The following is a 21,371-nucleotide window of genomic DNA, read 5'->3' as shown; positions in this document are numbered from 1 at the left end:
GAGAGTGGTCACCCATCCCTGCATGTAATCAGGAGACCAGGCCAAGAGGAGAACTGATTTGCTCGGTCTCACACAGCACGTGGTTGGCACAGCCAAGACCAGTTTCCCCGCAGAGACTCAGGGGACAGGCCAGTGTAGGAGACAGGGGTGGGGCTAAGTCAGACGGTGATGGAAAGAGGCCAGTGACCCCGAAAGCACTATCACCTTTGGGGGGTTACATGGCCATTACCTGCCTCGCAGCGTGGTCCCTCGAAGGGCCCTGTGCACAGACAGGTGAAGTTCCCCACAAGGTCGACACATGAGGCTCCGTTCAGGCACGGGCTGGAGCCGCATTCGTCCACATCTGTGGGCAGCGGAGGTAGGAGCTGGGCTTTGACCACAGCTCCACATTTGTCCAGGAGTAGCCCCTCCCTTCCCGGCCCCGCCCCACCCCTCTCTGTCCCATCCCCTCTCCGCCTTACCCCTCCCTACCTTCCCGGAGTGCAGGCCACTCACCTGTCTCACAGGCGTTGCCCGTGTAGCCCACTGGGCACTCGCACACCGCGGAGCCGCTGACCACCTGGCACTGGCCGCCATTCACACACCCTTTGGTGTCACATGGAGATTGTGCTACAAGTGCAGAGGGTGGAAGGCCGTTGGGGTCCTGGCTGCAGTGCCCCTGGGGCCTGTCAGGTGGTGGGGGGTCCTGACCAGGGCATTCCTCATCCACCGGCTGCTGAAAGCTCATCTGCTGAAAGCTGCTGAATAGAGTTTCTTTCAGCAGAAGGTGTGCGTGCTGGATGGGGGCTTCGCTGAGCTGACTCAGAGCCAGACTCTGGGGCACTGGCTGAGGATTCTTTCCAGCCAGGTGGGGGGATACAGCCTGTGATGGAGACTTAAAGGGTGTGCAGTACCCAGGGGTGCAGAAGGGGCCTCAATGGTCCTGGGGGGTTGACATGTTGCTGCAGGGACATTGTGCAAAGGCACTCAGTCCCCAGTCAGAGTGGGAGTGAGCAGGTGCAGCCCACCTCTGTCCACCTTCCCTCCCACCCTTCACTGGGGATTCAGTCTTCCTGACTCCCTGCTGGTCACTGACAGCAGATCCAGGGATTGGGAGACATTGCCTTTCCCCAGCTACGTTGCCTGTCTCCTAGCAACTCAATACAAGGACCAGGTACATCCTGGATGAATAAGCAGCCCTCTCTGGAGTGGTGGGAGGGAGGAAAGGAAGGAGAGGGCCCCACGTCATGGGCAGCATAGATGGGAGCTCAGCTCTGAGCCAGCCTGTGACCACTCAAACCCAGGGGTGTCTCAAGAAGGACCCCAACCCATACCCGGGCTGTGGGAGCTCTGGGGGTTGGAGAGAAACAGCTTCTATTCCTGCCAGAGCAGCTGGGGCTCAGGGTTCCAGGGTACAGGCAGGAAGAAGGTAGGGGGTGTTGGCTCCTCCCCACATCCCCACATTCCCTTCAAGCTGGTCGTGGGGTGAGAGCGCTTGATGGCTCCTACCACACCCAGGCCCTGCCACCAGTCTGGCTCTGACCTGGGCCCAGTCTGGAACGGGGCACTGGCCTGTTCCAAGGCCTCCTCCCTGGTATAAACACTGGGGCTCAGGAGGCCCAGTGCTGTGGTCAGTGCTCCTGCCATGGACCCTCAGGCCTCTCTGGTGGCCCTTGCCTGGTGCCAAGCCCTCTGTGGCATGGCTGACCTGACAGTTCCCCAGGCTACCCACCACTCCTTGACCGGGCAAGACCACCTGACCACCCTGCAGCCAGCGGAACTTGGGGGCCCAGGTGGTTTCCTCTTACCTGTCTCACAGGTGGGTCCCCTGAAGCCAGCTGGGCACTGGCAGCTGAAGCTGTTGATGCCGTGTGTGCAGGTCCCTCCGTTCTGACAGGGCTGGGAAGCACACTCGTTCACATCTGGAAAACAGGTGGGCTGGGCCTCAGTGGAGGAACCAGGGTGGGAGGATCTGCCACGCCTGGGAGGAGCGGGGCGGGGACAGCACCCTGGCCTTCCTGGGCCTCACCCTGGGGCAGTGGCTCAGAGGGGCAGCTGTAACACCTGTCAGGAAGCCACTGTGTTTGGCACCCCCAGTGGTGCCCCACACACATACCCCCCACCACAGGGACAGAGACCCTTGACCTTGGGCACTTGGGGCCACTGGCTGCACTTCCAGGGGTCCTTCAGAGCCCAATGCCTCCCAGTGGGTGGTGCCCTCTGTGAACTCACCCAGTTGGCACCTCCTCCCTGTGAAGCCAGAGAGGCAGGAGCAGGTGTAGGAGGGGTTGCCCGTGACACAGTCGTCAATGCACTTCCCACCGTTGAGGCAGGGGCGCAGCGCCAGGCACACGGAGGCTGCAGACACAGGAGGAGCAGAGCAGTCATCCCTCCCTCCACCCAGACCTCCAAGGAATGGCTGTGTCGCCCTCTAGCGGCAAAACGCCCAGGTCTGCGCAAGGGTGCCCAGTGCCCCTGAGGTCTGTCCTCTGCCTGTGTTTCCCATGGATGTTGTTTCCTAAGCTGTGACCCTGGCTGCCGGTGGAGGGCAGGCTTTAGAACCCCACAGCACCTTCTTATTCCATTAATCTATCAGCTTCCAAACCTGTCCGAGGGACTAAGAAGACAGGGACCTGAGGACTCCCAGCGACATGGGGAGACGCGAGTGCTCCTCGTGGACCAGGGGGATCCCTGCGTGGAAACCACAGGTGGTGAGGGAGCCCCTCAGACCCTCTGGCAGTTGCAGTCTGGCCCCAGCGCTGCCTCAGACAGTCACATGATTCGGGCATGCCCTGTGCCCTTCGTTCCCTGTGTGCAAAACCAGGTCTGTGCTCAGAGATGTTGAAACTGGTGCTTCCTGGCCAGGGTCGGGGGTGCCTCCTGGAGTCCCTTAGGGCCACCCAACACTGCCCCCGCCCAGTCTTCTAGGAAAGGCAGCATGTAGAGCCCTCTGGAGAATCAAGGCTGCTGAAATTTGTGTTTAATCAGCACAGATTGGCAGGTTACGGCGCGTCCTGCCGTAACTCAAGTTACTGAGGGCTCCAGAGAGCTGGCATGGTATCAAGGGAAGGAGGGGGGCACTCCGGGAAGTACCCTGTGGCCCAGAACGCCACCAAGGCTGTGGGACTGCACCTTTCCATCACTTCGCTACGTGTCACTCAGTCTGCGCTTCGGCTACACGGTGGTATGTGGCAGCTGACGGCACGAGCCCTGTCTCTGCACCAGCCTTGCTCAGGAGCTAGAGTTCCCGGTGTAGACGCACTGCCTCTCAGGTGTGGACCGACCCTCCCTTCCTGGTAAAGCTGATGTGTGTGACCCCAGCACTGACCCACACTGGCTCCATCTCTGGGGTTTGCAGTGTGGGTGGGGACCCCAGGGAGCTGGCCCTCTCCCGCAGCACTGCTCCCAGGGCCTCTGTGTAGCTAGTTTGGGGGGCCCAGCCTGCCTGCTCCATCTGTTCCCCCCAGAGGCCTGGGACAGAGAGGGAGGCATCTCTACATAGGAAAGGGGTCCACAAAGGACTGTGGGCCCTCTTCTGAGGACCCCCACTCCTCAGGGTCACAGCCTGCAGCCTCTGCAGAGGAGCATGGACCAGCCCACACCTGCACCCATACCTTACTCTTCAACCACAACCCAAGCTCCTGAGCCACCACTGACCAGAGCCCCCCTGGGGATGCAGGAGAGCTTGGCTCTTAGGTGCCCTGCTTGCTACTCTGGGGAGGGAGAGAAATCATTGGCACCTGGTGCCATGAGCACCTCACCCCCTAAGCTCAGTCTCTCGACTGGGGGCTATTGGGTGCTCCAGTGAGTGGGCAGGCTCAGGTTCCCAGGTCTCTCTCAGGGGGTACCATCCCCAGTTGTCTGAGTCTTTCTGCCCCACACATTGTCATGGATGGGGGCTCACTGTCTGTCCCTCATGCACTCACTGGCCCTGGGGTGCATGCCTGCCTCCCTGGGTGAGCTCTCACCCATTTTATGTTAGGGGGAGCAGCCCTTCCCAGTGGCCTGGGTCTCCATGGGTTAGAGGTGAGTTGGGGGTGGTGGGAGGTCCCAGGATCAGCCTCAGAATGACCAGGGCTTGGCAGGGCTTATGATCAGCCCCTCTAGGCGGAGTGGCTGAGTCAACCACTGACACCATCCCTCTATTTATTAGTACAGTTTCAGGAGGGTCTGTGACTCGCCCAGTGCCACACACCCTTCTGCAGCCAGGCCGACTGTCCCCACGGGTCACGTGCTCTCCCCTGGGGTGGACCCTTCCTCCTCTGCAGTGTGTTCTGAGCCCGAAGGCCCCCTGGGTGTCAGGGACCCTTGGGTGTCTCCCTCCCGGCGGGTAGATGGATGTCCGGGTTGTCAAAAAAGCTGCAAGTCCCAGCAGAAAAGGTGAAATGGGGTGAACAGAACACCTGCTTCCCAGGTGGTCCGGGGATACAGGTGGCCCGGGACGCCCATCTCGGCCCAGGAAGGAGGCTGGGCTCCTCCCCTTTGCACCGCAAACCTTGGGCTCCAGCGGGACCCCCGGCCGCGCAGCGGAGGCGCGAAGGCCCCCACCCAGGAAGAGACTGAGGCTCTGGGGCCAGCGGGGCGGGACAGTAGCCGCAGTGGGCGGAGCCACGCGCAGCCCTAGGTCTGGGACTGAGCTGGCGTCCAAGTCCCGCCCCGCCCCCTCCGGCCCCTCCCCCGCCCCGCCCTAGGCCCCTCCCCTCCCTAGGCCACGCCCCTCCCGGCGCCCGAGCTGCTCGCTCGGTGCTCTTACTTGCATGGGCGCAGCCCCCCACGCGCACCTGGGCATCATCGATTCTGAACGCCCAGCGCCCGGGCACGCCCACGTTGGTGCTGGTCTCCACCTCCGCCATATCCGAAGTGCGCGAGCCTGGGATATTGAAGTAGCGCCGCCCATCTCCCGCGTTGAAGCCAGCCTGGTGGGTGTGAGAGAGTGGGGGCAGGTGCGGTCTGGGTCCGCAGGTCTCCCTAAAGGTCCCACCTCCTCCAGATGGGGCCCTGCCCCATCCACCATTCCTGCACACTCTGTCAAGGTCAAAGAGCTTGTGTGGGAGACAGTCAGAGAGCTCTAAGGTTTAGGGGTATCCACCCCCTCCCCCCACCACATTGTCCTTGCCAATGTCAGCAGCCTCCCAGCCAGGCCCCTAGCCAAGGACTGGGTTGGGCCTGGCACCCCCACGCCGCCCTCACCCCCCACCCCCGCCAATGACTCACTGCTGGGTTCTGGGTCTCCCCTAGGGCCCAGCGGCAAATGCAAACTCAGGGGAAATAGATGGGGGTGCACAGCCAGAAGGCGACCAGCAGGCCCTGGGCACTGGCACTTGACTATGCCCCCCACACCTGGGCTTTCCTGCTGGCCGAGGTCCTTGGGGCCACAGCCCTGCCAGACCTGGGGGCTGTCAGTGCATAGAGATCCCAGGACCTTCTTTCCCTGCTGCAGTGGCAGGCAGTGCGGTCAGGACAAAGGCCTTTGGCCAAAGATGTTTCTGTGGTTCTGGGCTGTGAGAGGCTTGGATCGCCTTACACCAGCCTCTGCACAGTAGTGCATGTGGGGGTGGGGGCGGGGAGAGGTCTGCCTGTTTCATCAGCTCATGACATTGCTGGCAATGGTGAGCAGGGACCCCTACCTGGGCCGCGATGCCCCCCAGGCCAGTGGCGTCACCCCCGCTGCTGGCGTGTGTGCCTGTGGTCCACGTGATGGACTCGTAGTTGAAGATGGTAAAAGAGAACTTGCCGTCCGTAATGAGCACAGTCTGGAACGTGTTGACCTGCCAAGGAGGGAGGCCTGAACAGGGTCCTGCCCCCCTCGCCTCCGTTCCCAGGCCCTACCCCATCCACTCTTCCTGCACATACTAGACGTTTGGTCAGCCACAGGGCAGAACCTTGATGGCCTCGCCCTCCATCCTCTACTGTGTCTCCAGTGCCTGAGGCCCTGGCACAGGCCAGCCTGCCCCCCCCCCCCCGTACCCAGTAATCTGCACGGGGGCTGTGGAGCAGACACTGTCCCCTGTGGGGGCCGGGGGCACAGAGCGTTCCTGCTCACTTGGTCAAATCCACAAAACTGCCTTGAGGGAATAGGACAAAAACATAAAAAGAAAAGGGAAAGATGTAAGGAATCAAGGAAAAGTGTTTTTTAATAATTAGGTTTTATGATTTTTATGGAACTCTATTCCAAAATGTTAGTGGGTAGGGTACATAAGAGATGCTATTTCAGATCGAGCAAAGGATCGTGGGATGAATAGGAAACTCTGAAAAACAATGAAATCAGAATTTTACCTTACTCATGAAAATAAAGCCTAAATCAAGTAAGGCTGTAAATGACACCATCGCAGCACTAGAAGAAATAATGGGGACCGTGGAGAGCCTCTCAGGGAGGCTTACGCATGACTTACGTTAACGCAAAAACCAAGAGAGAGAGAGAGAGAGAGAGAGAGAGAGAGAGAGACTGACTTATACATTTGGCTACAAAAACTTCTGAATATCACAATGTGCCATAAATGCAAACTGGCAAACAGCAAAGTGAAAAATGTTTTTATAATATATGCAGCAGGCAAGACTGTTTATATTCTTAATACAGAACTTCCGCAGATCAATGAGAAAAAGACCAAAAAGATAACACAGGCTATGCTCAGATGCATGACACGTAGAATACAACTAGCAGGTAACACAGGAACAAACCCAGCATCGCTAGGAATCAAAGGTGTGGCAGTTTGAAAAGGCAAGGAAGGAAAGCGGGAGGACTCCTGGCTGGGGTGCAGGGAACCGGGCACATCGACGTGGCATGTGAGAATGCGTGGGCACGTTTTTGAGGGGAACATGAAATTCTGCAGGCAGTCATCTCCCTTTTAGAGGCTCATGCCAGGATAAACCTCAGTGGACTTGAGGTTGTGCATGCCCACCTCAGGGTACCCTGCACTCGAGGCCTTGGGCCAGCGGCTCTGGGCCAGTGTGTGGACGTGGCAGTGACCAGGGACCATACGGTGTATAGGCACACTTTGTTTCATTGCGTTTCATTTATGGCGCTTTTAGAAATTGTAGGTTTGTGACGACCCTGCATTGAACAAGTCTATTGGTGCCATTTTCCAACAGCATTTGCTTGCTTTGTGTCTCATTTTGGTAATTGTCACAATATTTCAGACTTTTCATCATTATGATATCTGTTATGGTGATCTGTGATCAGTGATTCGATCTTACTATTGTAATTGTTTTGGGGCACCATGAACCACACCATTAAGACAGTGACCTTAATTGATAAATGTGTGTTCTGACTGCTTCGCTCATCGTTCCCCTGTCTATGTCCCTCTCTTCAGGCTCCCTGTTCTCTGAAACACAACAATAGTGACATTGGACCAATAAATAATCCCACAATGGCCTCTAGGTGTTCAAGTGAGAGGACCAGTCACGTGTCTCTCACTTTAAATCAAAAGCTAGAAATGATTACGCTTAATGAGGAAGGCATGTCGAAAGCTGAGACTGGCTTAAAGCCAGACCTTTTGCACCAAAACAGCTAAGTTGTGATGCAAAGGAAACACTCTTGAAGGAACTGAAAAGTGCTATTCCAGTGAACACACAGTGATAAGCTAAACAGCCTTATTGTTTATGTGCAAAAAGTTTTAGTGGTCTGGATAGAAGATCAAACCAGCCACAACATTCCCTTAAGCCAAAGCCTAGCCCAGATCAAGGCCCTAACTCTTTTCAATTCTATGAAGACTTGGGGGAATTGAGGGGACTGCAGAAGGAAAGTCTGAAGCTGTCTGAGGTTGATTCATGAGGTTAAAGGGAAGAAGCCATCTCTATAACATCAAAGTACAAAGTGAAGCAGCAAGAGCTGATGTGGAAGATGTGGCAAGTTATTCAGAAGGTCTAGCTGAGATAATTAATGAAGGTGGCTACACTGAACAACAGATTTGTAATACAGATGAGACAGGCTCATATTGGAAGACACCACCTAGGACTTTCATAGCTGGGGAGAAGTCAATGCCTGGCTTCAATGCTTCAAGGACAGGCTGACTCTCCTTTTAGGGGCTAATGCAGCTGGTCACCCAAGAGCTCTGATGGAGATGGACAATTAAACTAATGTTGTTTTCATGCCTGCTAACACAGCACCCATTCTATAGCCCCTGGATCAAGAAGTCATGTCGATTTTCAAGTATTATTATTATTTAAGTCTTATTATTTTGTAATGCTATAGCTCACATAGATATGATTCCTCTGATAGACCTGGGCAAGGTAAATTGGAAACTTCCTGGAAAGGATTCACCACTCTAGAAGCTATTAAGGACACTCATGGAAATAGATCAACATAGCAACTTAACAGGAGTTTGGCAGAAGGTGGTTCCAGCCCTCATGGAAGACTCAGAGGGGTTCAAGACGTCAGTGAGGAGTAACTGCAGATGTGGTGGAAATAGCAAGATAGCTAGAATTAACAGTAGAGTCTGAAGGTGTGACTGAATTACTGCAACCTCATGATCAAATTTGAATGGATGAAGAGTTGATTTTTACAGATGAGCAAAGACAGTAGTTTTTTGAGCTGGAATCCACTCTTGGTGAAGACGCTGTGAAGACTGTTGAGGTGACAACAAGGGATTTAAATATCACATAAACTTAGCTGACGGGTTGAGAGGACTGACTGCAGTTTTGAAAGAAGTCTGTGGGTAAAATGCTTATAGCACTACAGAGAAATAGTTTGTGAAAGGAAGAGTCAACCAGTGCAGCAAACGTCATTGTCATATGTTAAGAAACTGCCCCGGCCACCCCAACTGTCTGCAACCACCACCCCATCTGTCAGCAGCCATACATCGAGGCAGGACCCTCCACCAGCACCAAGATTACCCCTCACTGAGGGCTCAGATGATGGGTAGCATTTTTTAGCAATATAGTATTTTTAATTAAGGTATGCACTTTTTAAAAAAGTGTACAACAATGCTATTGTACACTTAATGGACTACAGTATAGTGTCAACATAACCTTTATATGCAATGGGACACAAAAAAAGTCGTGTGACTCGTTCTACTGTGATATTTGCTTTATGGCGGTGGCCTGTGTGTCTTCTTAGGTTAAAGTTAACATGGGAACTGAGCGCTTGCCTTCGGGAAGGTGTGAACGTAAGTGCTAGAGTTCTGAGGACAGGGAGGAGGTGATGGCCATGAAGGCGAGTGGCAGCACGGTCCGGGCAGCGTGAGCTGTGTGCTGGTGAGGCCCAGATTTGAGGAGCGTTAGCCGCTGCACGGACACCGCCCGGGGATCACCTGCTTCCGGAGCTGCCGCTGCAGAGAGGGCTCCCAAGTCTCCCGGTCACAGATCACCTCCCAGCCCGAACTCAGGATCCCGACTCCCTGTCTTATGAGGATGTGATGTGGATACTCCTTTTCTAACTGACATCTCCGGGTTTGGAAATGGGAGCGTTAAGGTTCTCTGTCAACTCCGGGGGCGTTCTGGGTGCCTCCTCCTCCGCAGAGGTGAAAGAATAATTTTTAAAACGAGGTAAGAGAACATATAAAATGAGGAAAATGCCCACAATACTGTTGGGTGAAGAACAAAACAACAACCACTCACAGAACAGCATGTTCTAGCTGCTCTATTTATTTTTAGACTGCGGGTCAGTGTCCACTAGGAAATGTTGACGGGGAGTTGTCTTCTGGTAGAGGAATTATAGTAGGGTTTTCTTTACCTTTTGTTACAAAGTTGTTTTGTTACAAATTGGTGAAAAGAAAAAAACAAACAAACACCAAAACTTACAAAATATCAGTGGGCTGTGTATGGACGGAAGGTCACCAGCGCGCGGATTTGCAGTCATGTTCACGGAAAAGCCCACACAGGGAGTGTCTCCCTCTCCTAGGCACCTGCCTAACTACCTTCTTCCTCTCTCTCACCTGTTCGTTTTGGCTGCTGGGGAGCTCAGAGTCTGTGGGCATCTCATCACTTGGCACATCCCTCCCTTGACCTACTTGCCCACCTTCCCAGTTCCCCTGGGCCACCTCTAGGGACCCTGGGCTCCATTTCTAGAGGCCCACTGGGCATGGCCATCTTGGCACATCCGGGACCGAGTCCCTCACTTGCACCCCTAGAGCCTGAGTGCAGGCCCCCCTGACCACCCCGCCCCCCAGTGTGTGTGGTGGGAACCAGGCTCTGCTGTGATTGCTGTTGCTCCCCTGCTGCCCAGGGTCCTGTCACATCCCCCCAGTGGCTGCTCTGAGCCATCCTGGTCCTCCACCCCAAATCCCCACGTCGCTAAGACCCACCCTCCGGCTGGCACAGCCATGCTGGCCACTTCAGGGCACCTGGCACCTTTATCACATGGTCGTTTGTGACACCCCGGAGAGAGCCGTGTCCTGTCTGCTCTGTCCAGGGCCTGCCCCCCAAGAGGTGCCCCTACAGAAATGTGGGTTAAATGCGTGAACCAACAGCTCAGAGAACCTCTCTGCTCCCAGTGCCTCCTCTCGTGCATGGTGTGACCCCCAGGAGGGCCAGCGCTGGCCTCACTGGGGGGGACCCACCCAGGGGGACCCGCCCACCAGCACTACCATGCTGGGCAGAGTGCTCACTTACTCCTGAGCTCACATTTGTGGTTTGGCACAGTCAAGGATGAAGTACGGGACGTGATAACTTCCTGTCTGGTCCTTTGAGGACAGAAGCATTCCCCGTGGAAAACCCGCTAACACATCACCCTTCTCTTCTCCCCGGCGTGTGAGCTACTCTCCCGGGCCTTGTCAGGCTCTGACCTTCATGAGTGACTCCCGTGTCTGAACCCAGTTTTTCCTCTCAGGCATGGGCCGGCAACTAAAGCTGACACCCCCTCAGCAAAGTGGGTGCCCTGGAGGGAGGCCGGGGCCCAGCTGTGCCTCCCGCTTCCCCAGGACAGACACTCACGGGGGAGGAGGAGCTGCCTCCGAAGAAGGTCACGCGGTACCAGGTGGCGATGAACACCCAGGTGGCAGAGAAGTCCGGGAGCTCGGGGAAGGAGCGTCTGACATCCTCCGTGGCTCTGCGCAGCACGGCTGGGTCGGTGGCCTCCCGGTAGTACACATCCCCTGCACGCCGGTTGTCCACGTCTGCCCAGAAGGCCGCCACCACACAGCGGTCCTTGGCGATGGGAAAGGCCACGGGGGTGAACTGAGAAACCTCCTTCAGGAAGGAGATGATCCCATTGTTGTTCACCTGTCAGGGCAGAAAGCCAGAGAGGGACTGATGGGGGCTGTGGGTGGGCAGGCGGGTGAGCCTCCCCCACCAGGCACCCTGCGAGGTGAGCCGGGCTTGGGAAGAGCATCCCAGGATGGCCTGGCAGTTCCTGGTCCCACACAGGGGACCCCTCAGCCTGATCAGTTTCCTCCTGGACAGGTCGTGTCCCAGATGCCCTGCAGGGTACCCAGCCCTGGGCTGCTGCTCCTGGGGTCAGGGAGCCCCAGTGTGGGCCCTGGTCTTTGACATGTGGGGCACTCAGGTCTGCTCAGCAGCCCCAGCTTCTGGATCCCATTCCAGCCAAGGGCCTTCGGAGGGTAGGACAGGGTCCCAGCCTCTGGTCTGGAAGGATCAGGTGAGGGCAGGAGTGCCACAGAGCAGAGGCGGGGTGCACAGGGGCCAGCATTGCCAGGGGGAGGCTGCAAGGGCCTAATGACCAGGTGGCTTCTGTGCTCAGGACTCTGGGAAGGGGGAGCCCTAGAAGCTCCTGAGCAGAGGAAGGGGAGCAGCATCTTTGCAGCTGGACAGCCCTGACCCTGCCACGCGCTGGCTATGCACCCATGAGGTGCAGCCGGGGCTCTGCGCTCTGGATTTTTACCTCGGAGGCGGGGCTAACGCTGCTGCTGGCCTCGCAGGGTGCTGGGCAGGGTGAATGAGTTAGCCATCACAGAGCTGGGCTCGAGGCTGTCCTGACTCACTCCTGGGAAGACTGTGGTCAGAACTGTGCTTTTAGAAAAGACCTTTAGGAACCCCCCTTAGGTGAGGGAGGCTCTGTTGCCCAGACCAGCAAAAAAGGCCGATAACTACACTTCTCAAAGGCACCAACGAGCAAACAAGCGAGTGAGGGTCTGGATTCCACGTGGAGGACCAGGAGCCTGGAGGGGCCCTGGCACTCAGAGCCCTTTCCCTGAGAGACTACGTCCGCGGACATAGAAGCCACAGCTACAAAGCAGACCTGCGATTTGAGTGGCCTCACGGAGGGAGAGGGATAGATGTCAGAGCTCAGAGCTGGCTCAAGGCAGGGAGCCTAGGGAACCCCACACTAAGCTGGGACCCCACAGCTGCCCACACAGTTCAGGTGAACCTGAGGGAAGAGTCTTGTGCAGACTTACCCCCTCCCATCACGCCTGTGACTTGGATTAAGGTGTTTCCTGCCAGGCAGAAGCAGAGAAACACCCTTTCTGGAGGAAGATGGTCTCACCTGAGGCTCAAGTCACTCCCATGAATGATGCTTCAAATGCAAAACCCAGGACACAGTCGGAGATAATGGGCGCACAAGGAAGCAGGACGCCACCAACAGGAGCAAGTGGAAACATGAGCAACACCAGATACCAGAGTCATCTGACAATAAAATAACTACATTTACTATGTACAGACAGGCAGAGAGGCCCAGGGGCCAGAACAGAAATAACCCCTTGTTCGTGTGGTCAAATGACTTTCAACAAACGGTGCTGGGGAAAACAGGAGATTCACAGGCAAAACAATGAAGTGAGACCCTTACCTAATGCCACAGCCAAAAATTAGTTCCAGTGGATCAAAGACCTAAAGGTCAGGGCTCAAAATTTAAAACTCAGAAGAAAACACAGGATAAAGGCTTCACAGCGTTGGACTCGGCAGTGATTTCCTGCAGGTGACACCAAAGGCACAGGCAACAAACCAAACCAAACTGCCGTCCCTCGAAATTAAAAACCTTTTGTGCATCAAAAGGCAGGATTAGCAACCCACTAGATGGGAGAAAACATCTGCAAATCACATATCTAATAAGGGATATATAGAAAACTCCTTCAACAAAAAAGCCCAAAACAACCTGATTTAAAAATGGGCAAAGGACCTGAAACAGACCTTTCTCCAAAGAAGATCCACGAATGGCCCATCAGCACATGCTGGGTCATCAGGAAAAGAGAGTCACACAGAGCGGTACCACCTCACACCCATCAGGGTGGCTTTCATCAAAGAAACAGGAAATAGCAGTGTGAAGGGTTCACAGAGAAGGGAACACGGCGCAGCCATTGGGATAAGAGGCCACCACAGAGCCCCAGCCCAGGCCCTTTGCAGAAACTCCGAGATTCCCAGAGGAGCAGGTCGGTCACAGCTGGAGCTGAAGCAGGACGCAGCCACACCCTGTTTAAAATGGGGACGCTGATGGGGCCCAGGGTGAGAGCCTGTCGAAGCTGAGTGTGCCCCGTGGGGGCCTTGTGACTCGCTGGCCCCTCATTTGGGGTGAGTTGACTGGAACTTGACCCTAACAAGGGAAGGGCCCAGGGTGGGAGGCCTCATGGAAACGGCTCAGTGGCCAGAGTCACCTCGGTTTTTGTGAAACAGCGGGGCTGCCCCGGGAAGCCTTTTCTCCCACTCCAGTGACCAGTGACGCCGCTGGTTTCCTGGGCCCTCCAGCCACAGAGGGTCCCCTGGGTGGCGGCAGCCTCCCAGTGCGGCCCCGACATGGGGAGCTCTCGGAAGGGCCAGTCAGCGCTGTGGGCAGAATTGGAAGTGGTCACCCTGGCCATGCAGGGGGCTCTTTGGGAGCAGACAAGCCAGATTTTTACTGACCTTGGGCTGTTGCAAATGGCCTCCTCAGGGTAAGCAGGCTGTTCTCTGAAGGGCCAGACAAGGACCCTCTTTGGCCTGTGGACCACATACAGTCTCTGTTGTGCATTCCTCTCCCTTCTTTTTGTTTTTGTTTTTACAGCCCTTTAAATATATAAACAACATCCCTAGCTCACAGGCCATACCGTGGCTGTCCGATGGGGACCCCTGGTTTTGCAAATCCAGGCTTACTGGTACAGCCACGCCCACTCGTTATCTGTGGGGCTCAGAGCAGAGCAGCCAGTCAGAACCCGTATGGCTACAGGCCGAAGATGTCCACTGCCTGGCCCTCTGCTGGAAAAAGCCTGGCGGACCCGTCTGCCTGCGGGACTGCCACGGGAAGAGCCCAGCAAGCCTCACCAAAGACGCCCACTTCGAGGCCTGATGAGGGAACAGACTGCAGCTGCTGATGAAACAGTCTGGGTCCCTCTGATGGGACTGACGCGGACTGAGCTGCTGGAGGCGCATCCTATCCTAGGTTGCCCCTGCCTCTGGGACGCCTCATGCCAGAAATGGCAGCTGGGCAGGAGGGAAGGACTGTGTGCTATTGAGGCGAAGCCACCAACACACACTGGGCTTGTCTCCCACAGACACTGGCCTGCTATTCCCAGGGCGGGTCCTGGGACTGGGCTGCTGCCACAGGCGCCATGGGCCACCTGCTGGGGTGGGACCTGCCACATTGCCCCTCCTGCATCCCCCGCTCCTGGCCCCGCTCCCACAGACGGACCAGGTTTCCTTCCTGCCTTTGAAGTGCAAGTCCAACTCTCAGGTGTGTGTGGTGTGTGCAGGGGCCGCTCCAGCCTGCCCACCAGCACTTGGCCTCATTTCTCTCCTGTGTGCCTCCCCACGGGGTGTGGGCCCAGAGCCCGGGGGTCCAGGAAGGAGGCAGAACAAGCCGGCCCTGTTCCCCTGCCAGAGCAGGGCAGGGCCAGGACCACAGCGGAGCAGGCAGCGGGGCCAGGCACTGGGCAAGCAGGCTGCTGGCAGGCCTGTCACCTGGACAGGATCCTCCTTGGATGTCCTCTGTCCAGATGGGAACCCTGAGCATCCTGTGTGGGTGGGGAGTGGGCAAGGTCTGGGTGAGGTGGGCCCAGGGAAGCGAGCTGCCTGGCAAAGGCTACTTCCTACAAAATATCAATTTTATTATTATTATTTTTCTACTTTCAATAGTACTTAGTAAAACACACAGCACAGACATGGAAACAAGGAGAAAGGGTGAGGCCAGAACCCCTGCCGGCCGCATCCTGTGGACGGGTGCATACCCCAGATGAGAGGTGTGTTTAGTCCCACCCTTCACCTACACCGGGGGCCACCAGCAGGCTCTTCTCAGAGACTGGCTGTGGCCTGGCTGTTACTGGGAGCCAGGGCCCGGGTGCTGCCCCACACCAGGGGCCACGTGGGCCTGAAGGCAGCCTAGCCCAGCTCAGTGGACACTTGCAGAGTTGCAAGGAGACCCAGGAGCAGAAAGGGGGAATGTGTGGTGCCGTGTATAGGGCCTTCTGCTCTGCCCCCACTGCAGCCTTCCCAGCCCTCCCTGCGGGCCCTCAGGCCCTGGCCCTGGGGTTAGTGCTGGTATTGCTGTCCTTTCCAGCAGGGGCCACCTCTCTGGTGTCCAAGCACTTGCTGCTGAGAAAAACAAGGTGCCATTGGGTGTCACAGCCCAGGATGGGACAGCACAAAGATGGCCTGAGAGGAGGGAGCTGAGTGCAGGGTGAGCAGCTGGCAAGCGCCTCCTCTTTGCCCAGGCGGGTGCAGGAGGCCTGTGGTCAAGGAGGGGTTGTTCCTGTCCCCTCTGAAGAGACTGAGAATCTTGGGAGGGGAGTGGCTTGTCAGCTGGGAGAAGCCCTGAGGCCACATGCTACAGGAAGCCCAATGGCTGTGAACTCCAGGTGGCCCTTGGGGCATGGAAAAGGCCCATGCTTCACCTGGGGGGCGGGGACATGTGTGGTCAGGAGGGGACTGGCCTGTGGGGACTCAGGCCTTTCCTGCAGGACACGGCTGGCCCTGGCTGGCTCGGGAAGAAGCACAGAGAGACTGTGCTGGTGGCATTTCCGACTTGGATAGAAGCAGGAAAGAGCGGAAGTGTCCTGGAGAGTCTCTTGGAGAGACTTCCAGCCAAAAGCGTGTGAGTGGGGCTGGCTGGTCCCCTGTGCGGGAGAGCACGAGGGCTCTCTGGTGCCACCTCGCTGGGGGGAGGGGCTGCTCTGAGAGGGCAGCCTGGAGGGGAGCCAGGGACCCCGCGTGTGCGGCCACAGACCCCAGCTCTGCAAACATCAGAGCCAAGAGGGCGGGCCTTGGTTCCTGCTTTGACTTCTCTGCCAAAAATAAAACAATAAAGCCCCTGAGGCCTTTTATAAGCTTGTTTTGAAAAATGTAGGCATGTCTTTTATTTCCTGGCAGCTCTCTGGGTAATCAGGGTTCCTCCCACAAGCACAGTTGGGGCCGGAGTCCTGCTTGAAGGGCAGTGAGTGGGCAGGGCTCCTGGGGCCCATGGGCAAGGTCAGTCTGAGCCCTGGAGCCCCGAGCCTGGTGTCCACCCAGCCCCGGGAGGAGGAAGGCTGGCTCCTGGCTGGCACCCATGTCCTGGGGGAACAGCACTTGGGGCTGCAGGAAGATTGTGAGGGGAGGGCATTACCACCAGGGACAGCCAGGGCCAACTTCCTGCGGGAGGGGTATCTGAGTGCAGCCAGTGCCCAGATGGCTGCAGGGTTGTGGTGGGGGTGAGGGGTGAAGGAGGAATTCCCAAGGGTGGGAAAGAGAAGCTGGTGTTGGGGGACCAGCCCTTCCTTCCCTTCCAGGCCAAGCCCTGCTGGGCTGTGGGCCCTGGGCTGCACTTCCTGCTGTCTGCTGTCCAGGGACTCCCTGTGGCCACACCCTGGTCCCCTGCAGGGCCTCATGGCACTGCCTTCTCTGAGCCCAGCCCTTTGAACCCCTCCAACACCTGTCCCTTCCATATCCTCCTGCTGTCCCCCCTCTCTTCCCTTTCCCATGTACACCTAGCCAGCTCGTGCCTCCCCCTCCCTGGCAAAGCCACCTTTTTGCCTCACCTCTGATACACCTCATCCAGGGGCCCCTCTACGGCCAGAGCCCAACTCCACAGAGGCCCCTGGACATGCTCGCCTGTGGGCAGCAGGCCCTCATCACCAGGGCCCCATACCCGCCTTCTACACCCATCACCAGCCTGAGCCCAGACACAACCCCCCACTGTGGGCCTGATACGCCCCTGCTCCCCACACACACCTAGGCCTCTCACTTCTTGGGACAGTGACTGCTCCGCTGGGACTCAGCCCCATCCCAGGCCCCATCCCCAGCAAGCGTCCAAGGTGGCCTATGCCTGATGCCCCCTCAGGCTAATGCAGGTGGTAGAATGTGTTCAAGTGCCAAGGGTGGTGTCTGGCTCTGGACAAGCCCTGACTGACTGGAGGACAGTGGGCCCTGACTGACTGGAGGACAGTGGGCCCTGGCTGCCTGCTGTGTGCAGGGTTTGGGGTCGGGACCCATGCCTGGACTCTGTCCTGTTCTCCCTCCTCCCACCCTGGCCTCCCTGCAGCTCAGTGTGGGAAGCGGTGCTTCAGCTGGTGGTTAACAAATCACTTGCCCCACTGAGGTGGGACCCCTGTGGGGAGGTGGGGGGGTAAAACCAGTGGGGCAGCCCCACCCGGCCGCCTGCTCACAGACCCATGGGGGAAACATCCCTGGGAGCCAACTCTTCCAGCTTCTTCTGTCCTTGGGCCTGCTCGCTGCCCCCACCCCTATCATCAGTCTGACCACAAGGATGGCCTGGAAGCCAGGGGCCACAAGGAGCACCTGTGGCCTGGGCCCTTGGGGGGCAGCTCGTCCCCGCCAGCCCTGCGCCAGTACATGGGAGGCAGTGGAGACTTGAGCTTGCAGGGCTAGGAGTGCCCGGGGCACCATGAGCAGGATGGCAGGCCGGTGGGTGCCCTCAGGAGGAGCAGCGCTCCTCAGGTGGGGCCCTGGACAGGCACCAGGAACCCGATTAAAGGCTGATTCTGGGGCCCTTGCATGCTGGGGAGGGTCCAGGCCTCTGCATTTCTCTCCTGCTCCCAGGTGACCCTGCGGAGTCCCACACTGGGATCTGCTCTGGCCAGGTGCCTAGTCCTGGACCATGCAGGAGCTGAGTGAGTGGTGGCCTCCAGGTTGACCCAGGTCAGATGAGGTGACTCCTTCACCCAGGAGAGAAGGGTGCAGATGAGGATGCCCTCTGGGTGACGGGCAGCAGGGAGGCGCTGTGAGAAGCACATTCCCTCTGACCCACTCGGTAAGGAAGGAGAGAGCGGGAGACTTGCATAAGGACACACAAGGGGTCATGCACCGGCGACATTAGTTCATGGGAGATACTGAAGCCACCCACAGTCAACAACTCATTGCTTAAAACGACATGGTGCAGCAACTGGAGGAAATATCATACTGTCACCAAACAGCATGCTCTTACACACTCAAGGCATGGGAAAATGCTCACATATGTGCAACAGAAACTTGTATGAAAGGGCAAGTTTGTGTTGTAGAACCCTATCGGTGCTTGAAACAAACCAGGGAGTGTGGGTGCAGGATCACGCTGTGCCATCCAGTGTCAGAAGATGGATGACTAGCGCTGACTGAGGCCGCCAGGAGTCAGCACTCTCCTGGGAGCTGGGACAGCGCAGGGACAAAGCAGGAAACAGCGACTTCAGCTCTCAGAGTGACACGCTGCTGCCACCACATCTTGCCCCCTAGGCTCAGCCTGGCCTCAGGCAGGACTTCAGGATGCTACATGGATGAATGCATTAGTGAAGAAGTCCAAGGGGAGTGAACACACCAGGTTTCCATGCGAGTTGTCTGGGAAGACAGTCTGGCAAGCTGGTCACTTCTAGCTAAGAAGTCTTGGCTTCACAGAGTCCCCAAGAGATAAGGAGTGGGGACACCCGAGTCATTCCCAGCTGGCCAGGCTTGCTGCCCAGTGAGGTGCACAGGATCAGACCATCCAGCCTAAAGACCAGGGGAAGGTAAGGGCAGGAAATAGAGGCAGGGGAGAGGCCCATTTGGCAATGCCTCCTTGGCCGCCCTGTAAACAGGCTCGAGGGGCAGGGCCAGCAGCTGGGGGCCAGTGAGTGGGGACGGTGGCCTGGCCCAGGGACTTGACTGCAGGTGCTGGGAAGTGAATGTGTTTCTAAGGCGGAGCTGCCAGGCCCAGCTGCTGACAATGTGGGGACAAGGAAGGGAGGGAGGCCCTGAAGAGGCTCCGGGGGCTGTCTGCACGCCCTGTGCAGTGGGCTGGAGGAATCAGGACTTCGGGCTGGGTCCTGCTAGTTTGGGCTGGAATGGTAAGGAGGCACTTGGACATGGGAGTCTGGGGCCCTGGATCTGCCTTCTTAGCCTGAGTCTCCTCCTCTGTACAGAGGATGACCATCCCACCTGTCCTCTGCCAGGCTGCCAGGGAGGAGGTCTGGGCAGGGGGGCCAGTGCCGGCTCGACCCTGACTCCTACTCTATTCCACCCCTGCATCTCCTTTCTTCTGCTGCTTCCCCCCCTCTCCTCCCCGCCCCCCCAGCACAGCAGGAAGGAAGCCCATGAGGGCGCCCACAGCAAGAAGAGGGGCAGCGCCTGGGCCACTCTGGAGCCGGCTGGGCTCTCACGGGCTTGCTCAGTGGGTTCAGAAGAAGCAGGACTCTACCGCCAGGCCTGCCTGCATCTCACCAGGCTATCCCTGTGGGTCAGAGCAGTTTTTGTAGATGGCTTGGAGCTGGTGGCCAGAACAGCTGTGACAGTGATGGTTGGACATGTGTCACGGGCATACTCAGATGGGGGCATTCTACTGCAAAGAGAGGAAACTGAGGTTTTGGGAAGAAATGACTAGCCATGGTGGCCCTGACCTGGGGAAGGCAGGGTGGGGACGGCATGTTCAGGGTGGGCATGCAGCCTGCCGCGGTCATTCATTGTTAATACCACGCCTTCCCTCTGGGCTCCACGGGCACACTGTCCACCTCAGCTCCCACTCAGCTCTGCATGCTGGGACTGGCTCCAAAGTGTTCCAAAAGACAAGGAGGGTCAGAGGGGTCAGAGCAGCATGGGTGAGAGGCCAGCAGGGGTTGGAGGAGACCCCGGGGTGACAGGGAGAAGGGACCCTAAGGGGCACACCTTGTCTACCATTCCAACAGCTCAGTCTTGGAAACACGACTGTCAGACCCTGCACCCCCTTCCTGGCCTCTGCAACCTTGTAACATACTTGTGGGCCCTTCACAGGTGGGGCACCTTCACAGGTGTTGCCCACTTGGCAAACCCTTCACCCAATGAGGGAACAGAAGCCGAGTGGTGATGTGCTACCTGAAGCCACTAGTTGCAGTTCCTGGTGACAAATAAATCGAGATCTTCCTTTGCATCTCCATAACCCAACCCGGCGGGGGGGAGGGGGCTGCACCTGGGACTTCTGCAGAATCGCTGCCTCTCACTTCCCATGCCACCCTGAGTGGACGCTCCACCTAGGCCAGTCCCGTAGGCCATGGCACAGCTGCCATCTATACTCACACACCATGTCCCTCAGCAGGTTGCTGCAGTTCCAACCCCCTAGCAGCACTGCCTGGCGTAGGACCTTAGCAATAGAATGACTCTCCATGATTTTCAGAGCCTCACAACTTAGCACATGCAGCTGCTATGACGTGAGAAGAAGCCTAATGCTGGGTGCCTTCTGGAAAGGGGGGCCCCAAGTATCACAGGACTGAATCCTTACTAGGGTGTAGCCTGTGTTCTGATTCCATGGAGACTCAGAAAGCATTGATCTCCAAGCAGCGTCTCTGCTGACTTCATGCCGTGTGACGAGTGGGCCCTGTCAGAGGGCTGAGGCACCCATCCATCCATCAACCCATCCATCCATCCCTCCAGCCACTCAACAAGCATGCTCTTTGCCAAACAATAGGCTGGGGACTGAGGGGACAGAGGGCAGGGGGGAGGGACAGGGGGGCGTGGACCGGGTTCTCACTCGACTGGTCACAGGGGACTGGGCTCAGGGTTGATCCAAGTGTTCTCTGATGGATAATGGTTGGATCCAGGGACATGCAGGAAAGTGTCTTCTGGACCTGAGTGGGTGTGGGGGGCAGCTGGTCGGACCCACTTGCTTCAGAACAAATACCATCCCTTCCCTCCTTTGGCTGTGATTCTAAGGCCTCCACGCCCGCCGGTCCGTTCCCTCCCTGACACAGAACCCGTCGTTATTTCAGGCAAGGTGCTCTGGGCATTGCCCCCTCAAGAATTCCATTCTTTCCTACAGAGGGAAGAGAAGGTGAAGGGGCTCACTATGTCCACATAGGCAAGTGTTTTTCAAATAATATCTCTGTTTCAGGAAAAAGCTCTTATGAAGATCTATGTTTTGTTAGCAGTCAGAATGTTGGTTTCTGATGAAACCATTTGTTTTGCTAGTGGATCTGTCCACTTCAGAGCCCTCTCTCCCGTTGTTTTGGCAAGGGTCGATGTTTTCAGTGGGGCTGGTCAGAGGGTTGACTGTTTTCATAGTGTTTTCACCTGTGACTGTGGGTGGGAAAGTTGAGCCTGGCCAATTCCTAAGGGCCATGTTGATGCAGTGTTGTGTAAGATGGTGCCAACACGAGTTTTCCTATTGCTAAGATGTATGGGGCTCC

The 21,371-nt window shown here is 57.1% G+C and overlaps 1 protein-coding gene across 4 annotated transcripts in view; it reads right to left on the bottom strand.

Annotated features, from left to right (window-relative positions):
- Positions 1–21,371, bottom strand: part of SNED1 (sushi, nidogen and EGF like domains 1) — a 56,827-nt gene that overhangs the window by 33,885 nt on the left and 1,571 nt on the right. For all 4 annotated transcript variants that reach the window (XM_079782860.1, XM_079782861.1, XM_079782862.1 and 1 more), the window contains exons 2-8: positions 10,849–11,136; positions 5,607–5,747; positions 4,733–4,895; positions 2,212–2,337; positions 1,788–1,901; positions 496–609; positions 230–343 (exon numbers count right to left, since the gene is read on the bottom strand). In XM_079782860.1, coding sequence (XP_079638986.1) covers positions 230–343; positions 496–609; positions 1,788–1,901; positions 2,212–2,337; positions 4,733–4,895; positions 5,607–5,747; positions 10,849–11,136 — 1,060 coding nt within the window. The remainder of the gene's footprint in view (positions 1–229; positions 344–495; positions 610–1,787; positions 1,902–2,211; positions 2,338–4,732; positions 4,896–5,606; positions 5,748–10,848; positions 11,137–21,371) is intronic.

Source organism: Cnephaeus nilssonii (assembly GCF_951640355.1).
Source record: "Cnephaeus nilssonii genome assembly, chromosome: 10".
Taxonomy (NCBI): Eukaryota; Metazoa; Chordata; class Mammalia; order Chiroptera; family Vespertilionidae; genus Cnephaeus; species Cnephaeus nilssonii.
The sequence above is the reverse complement of the archived record's forward strand: the minus strand, read 5'-3'. Positions and strand labels throughout refer to the sequence as shown.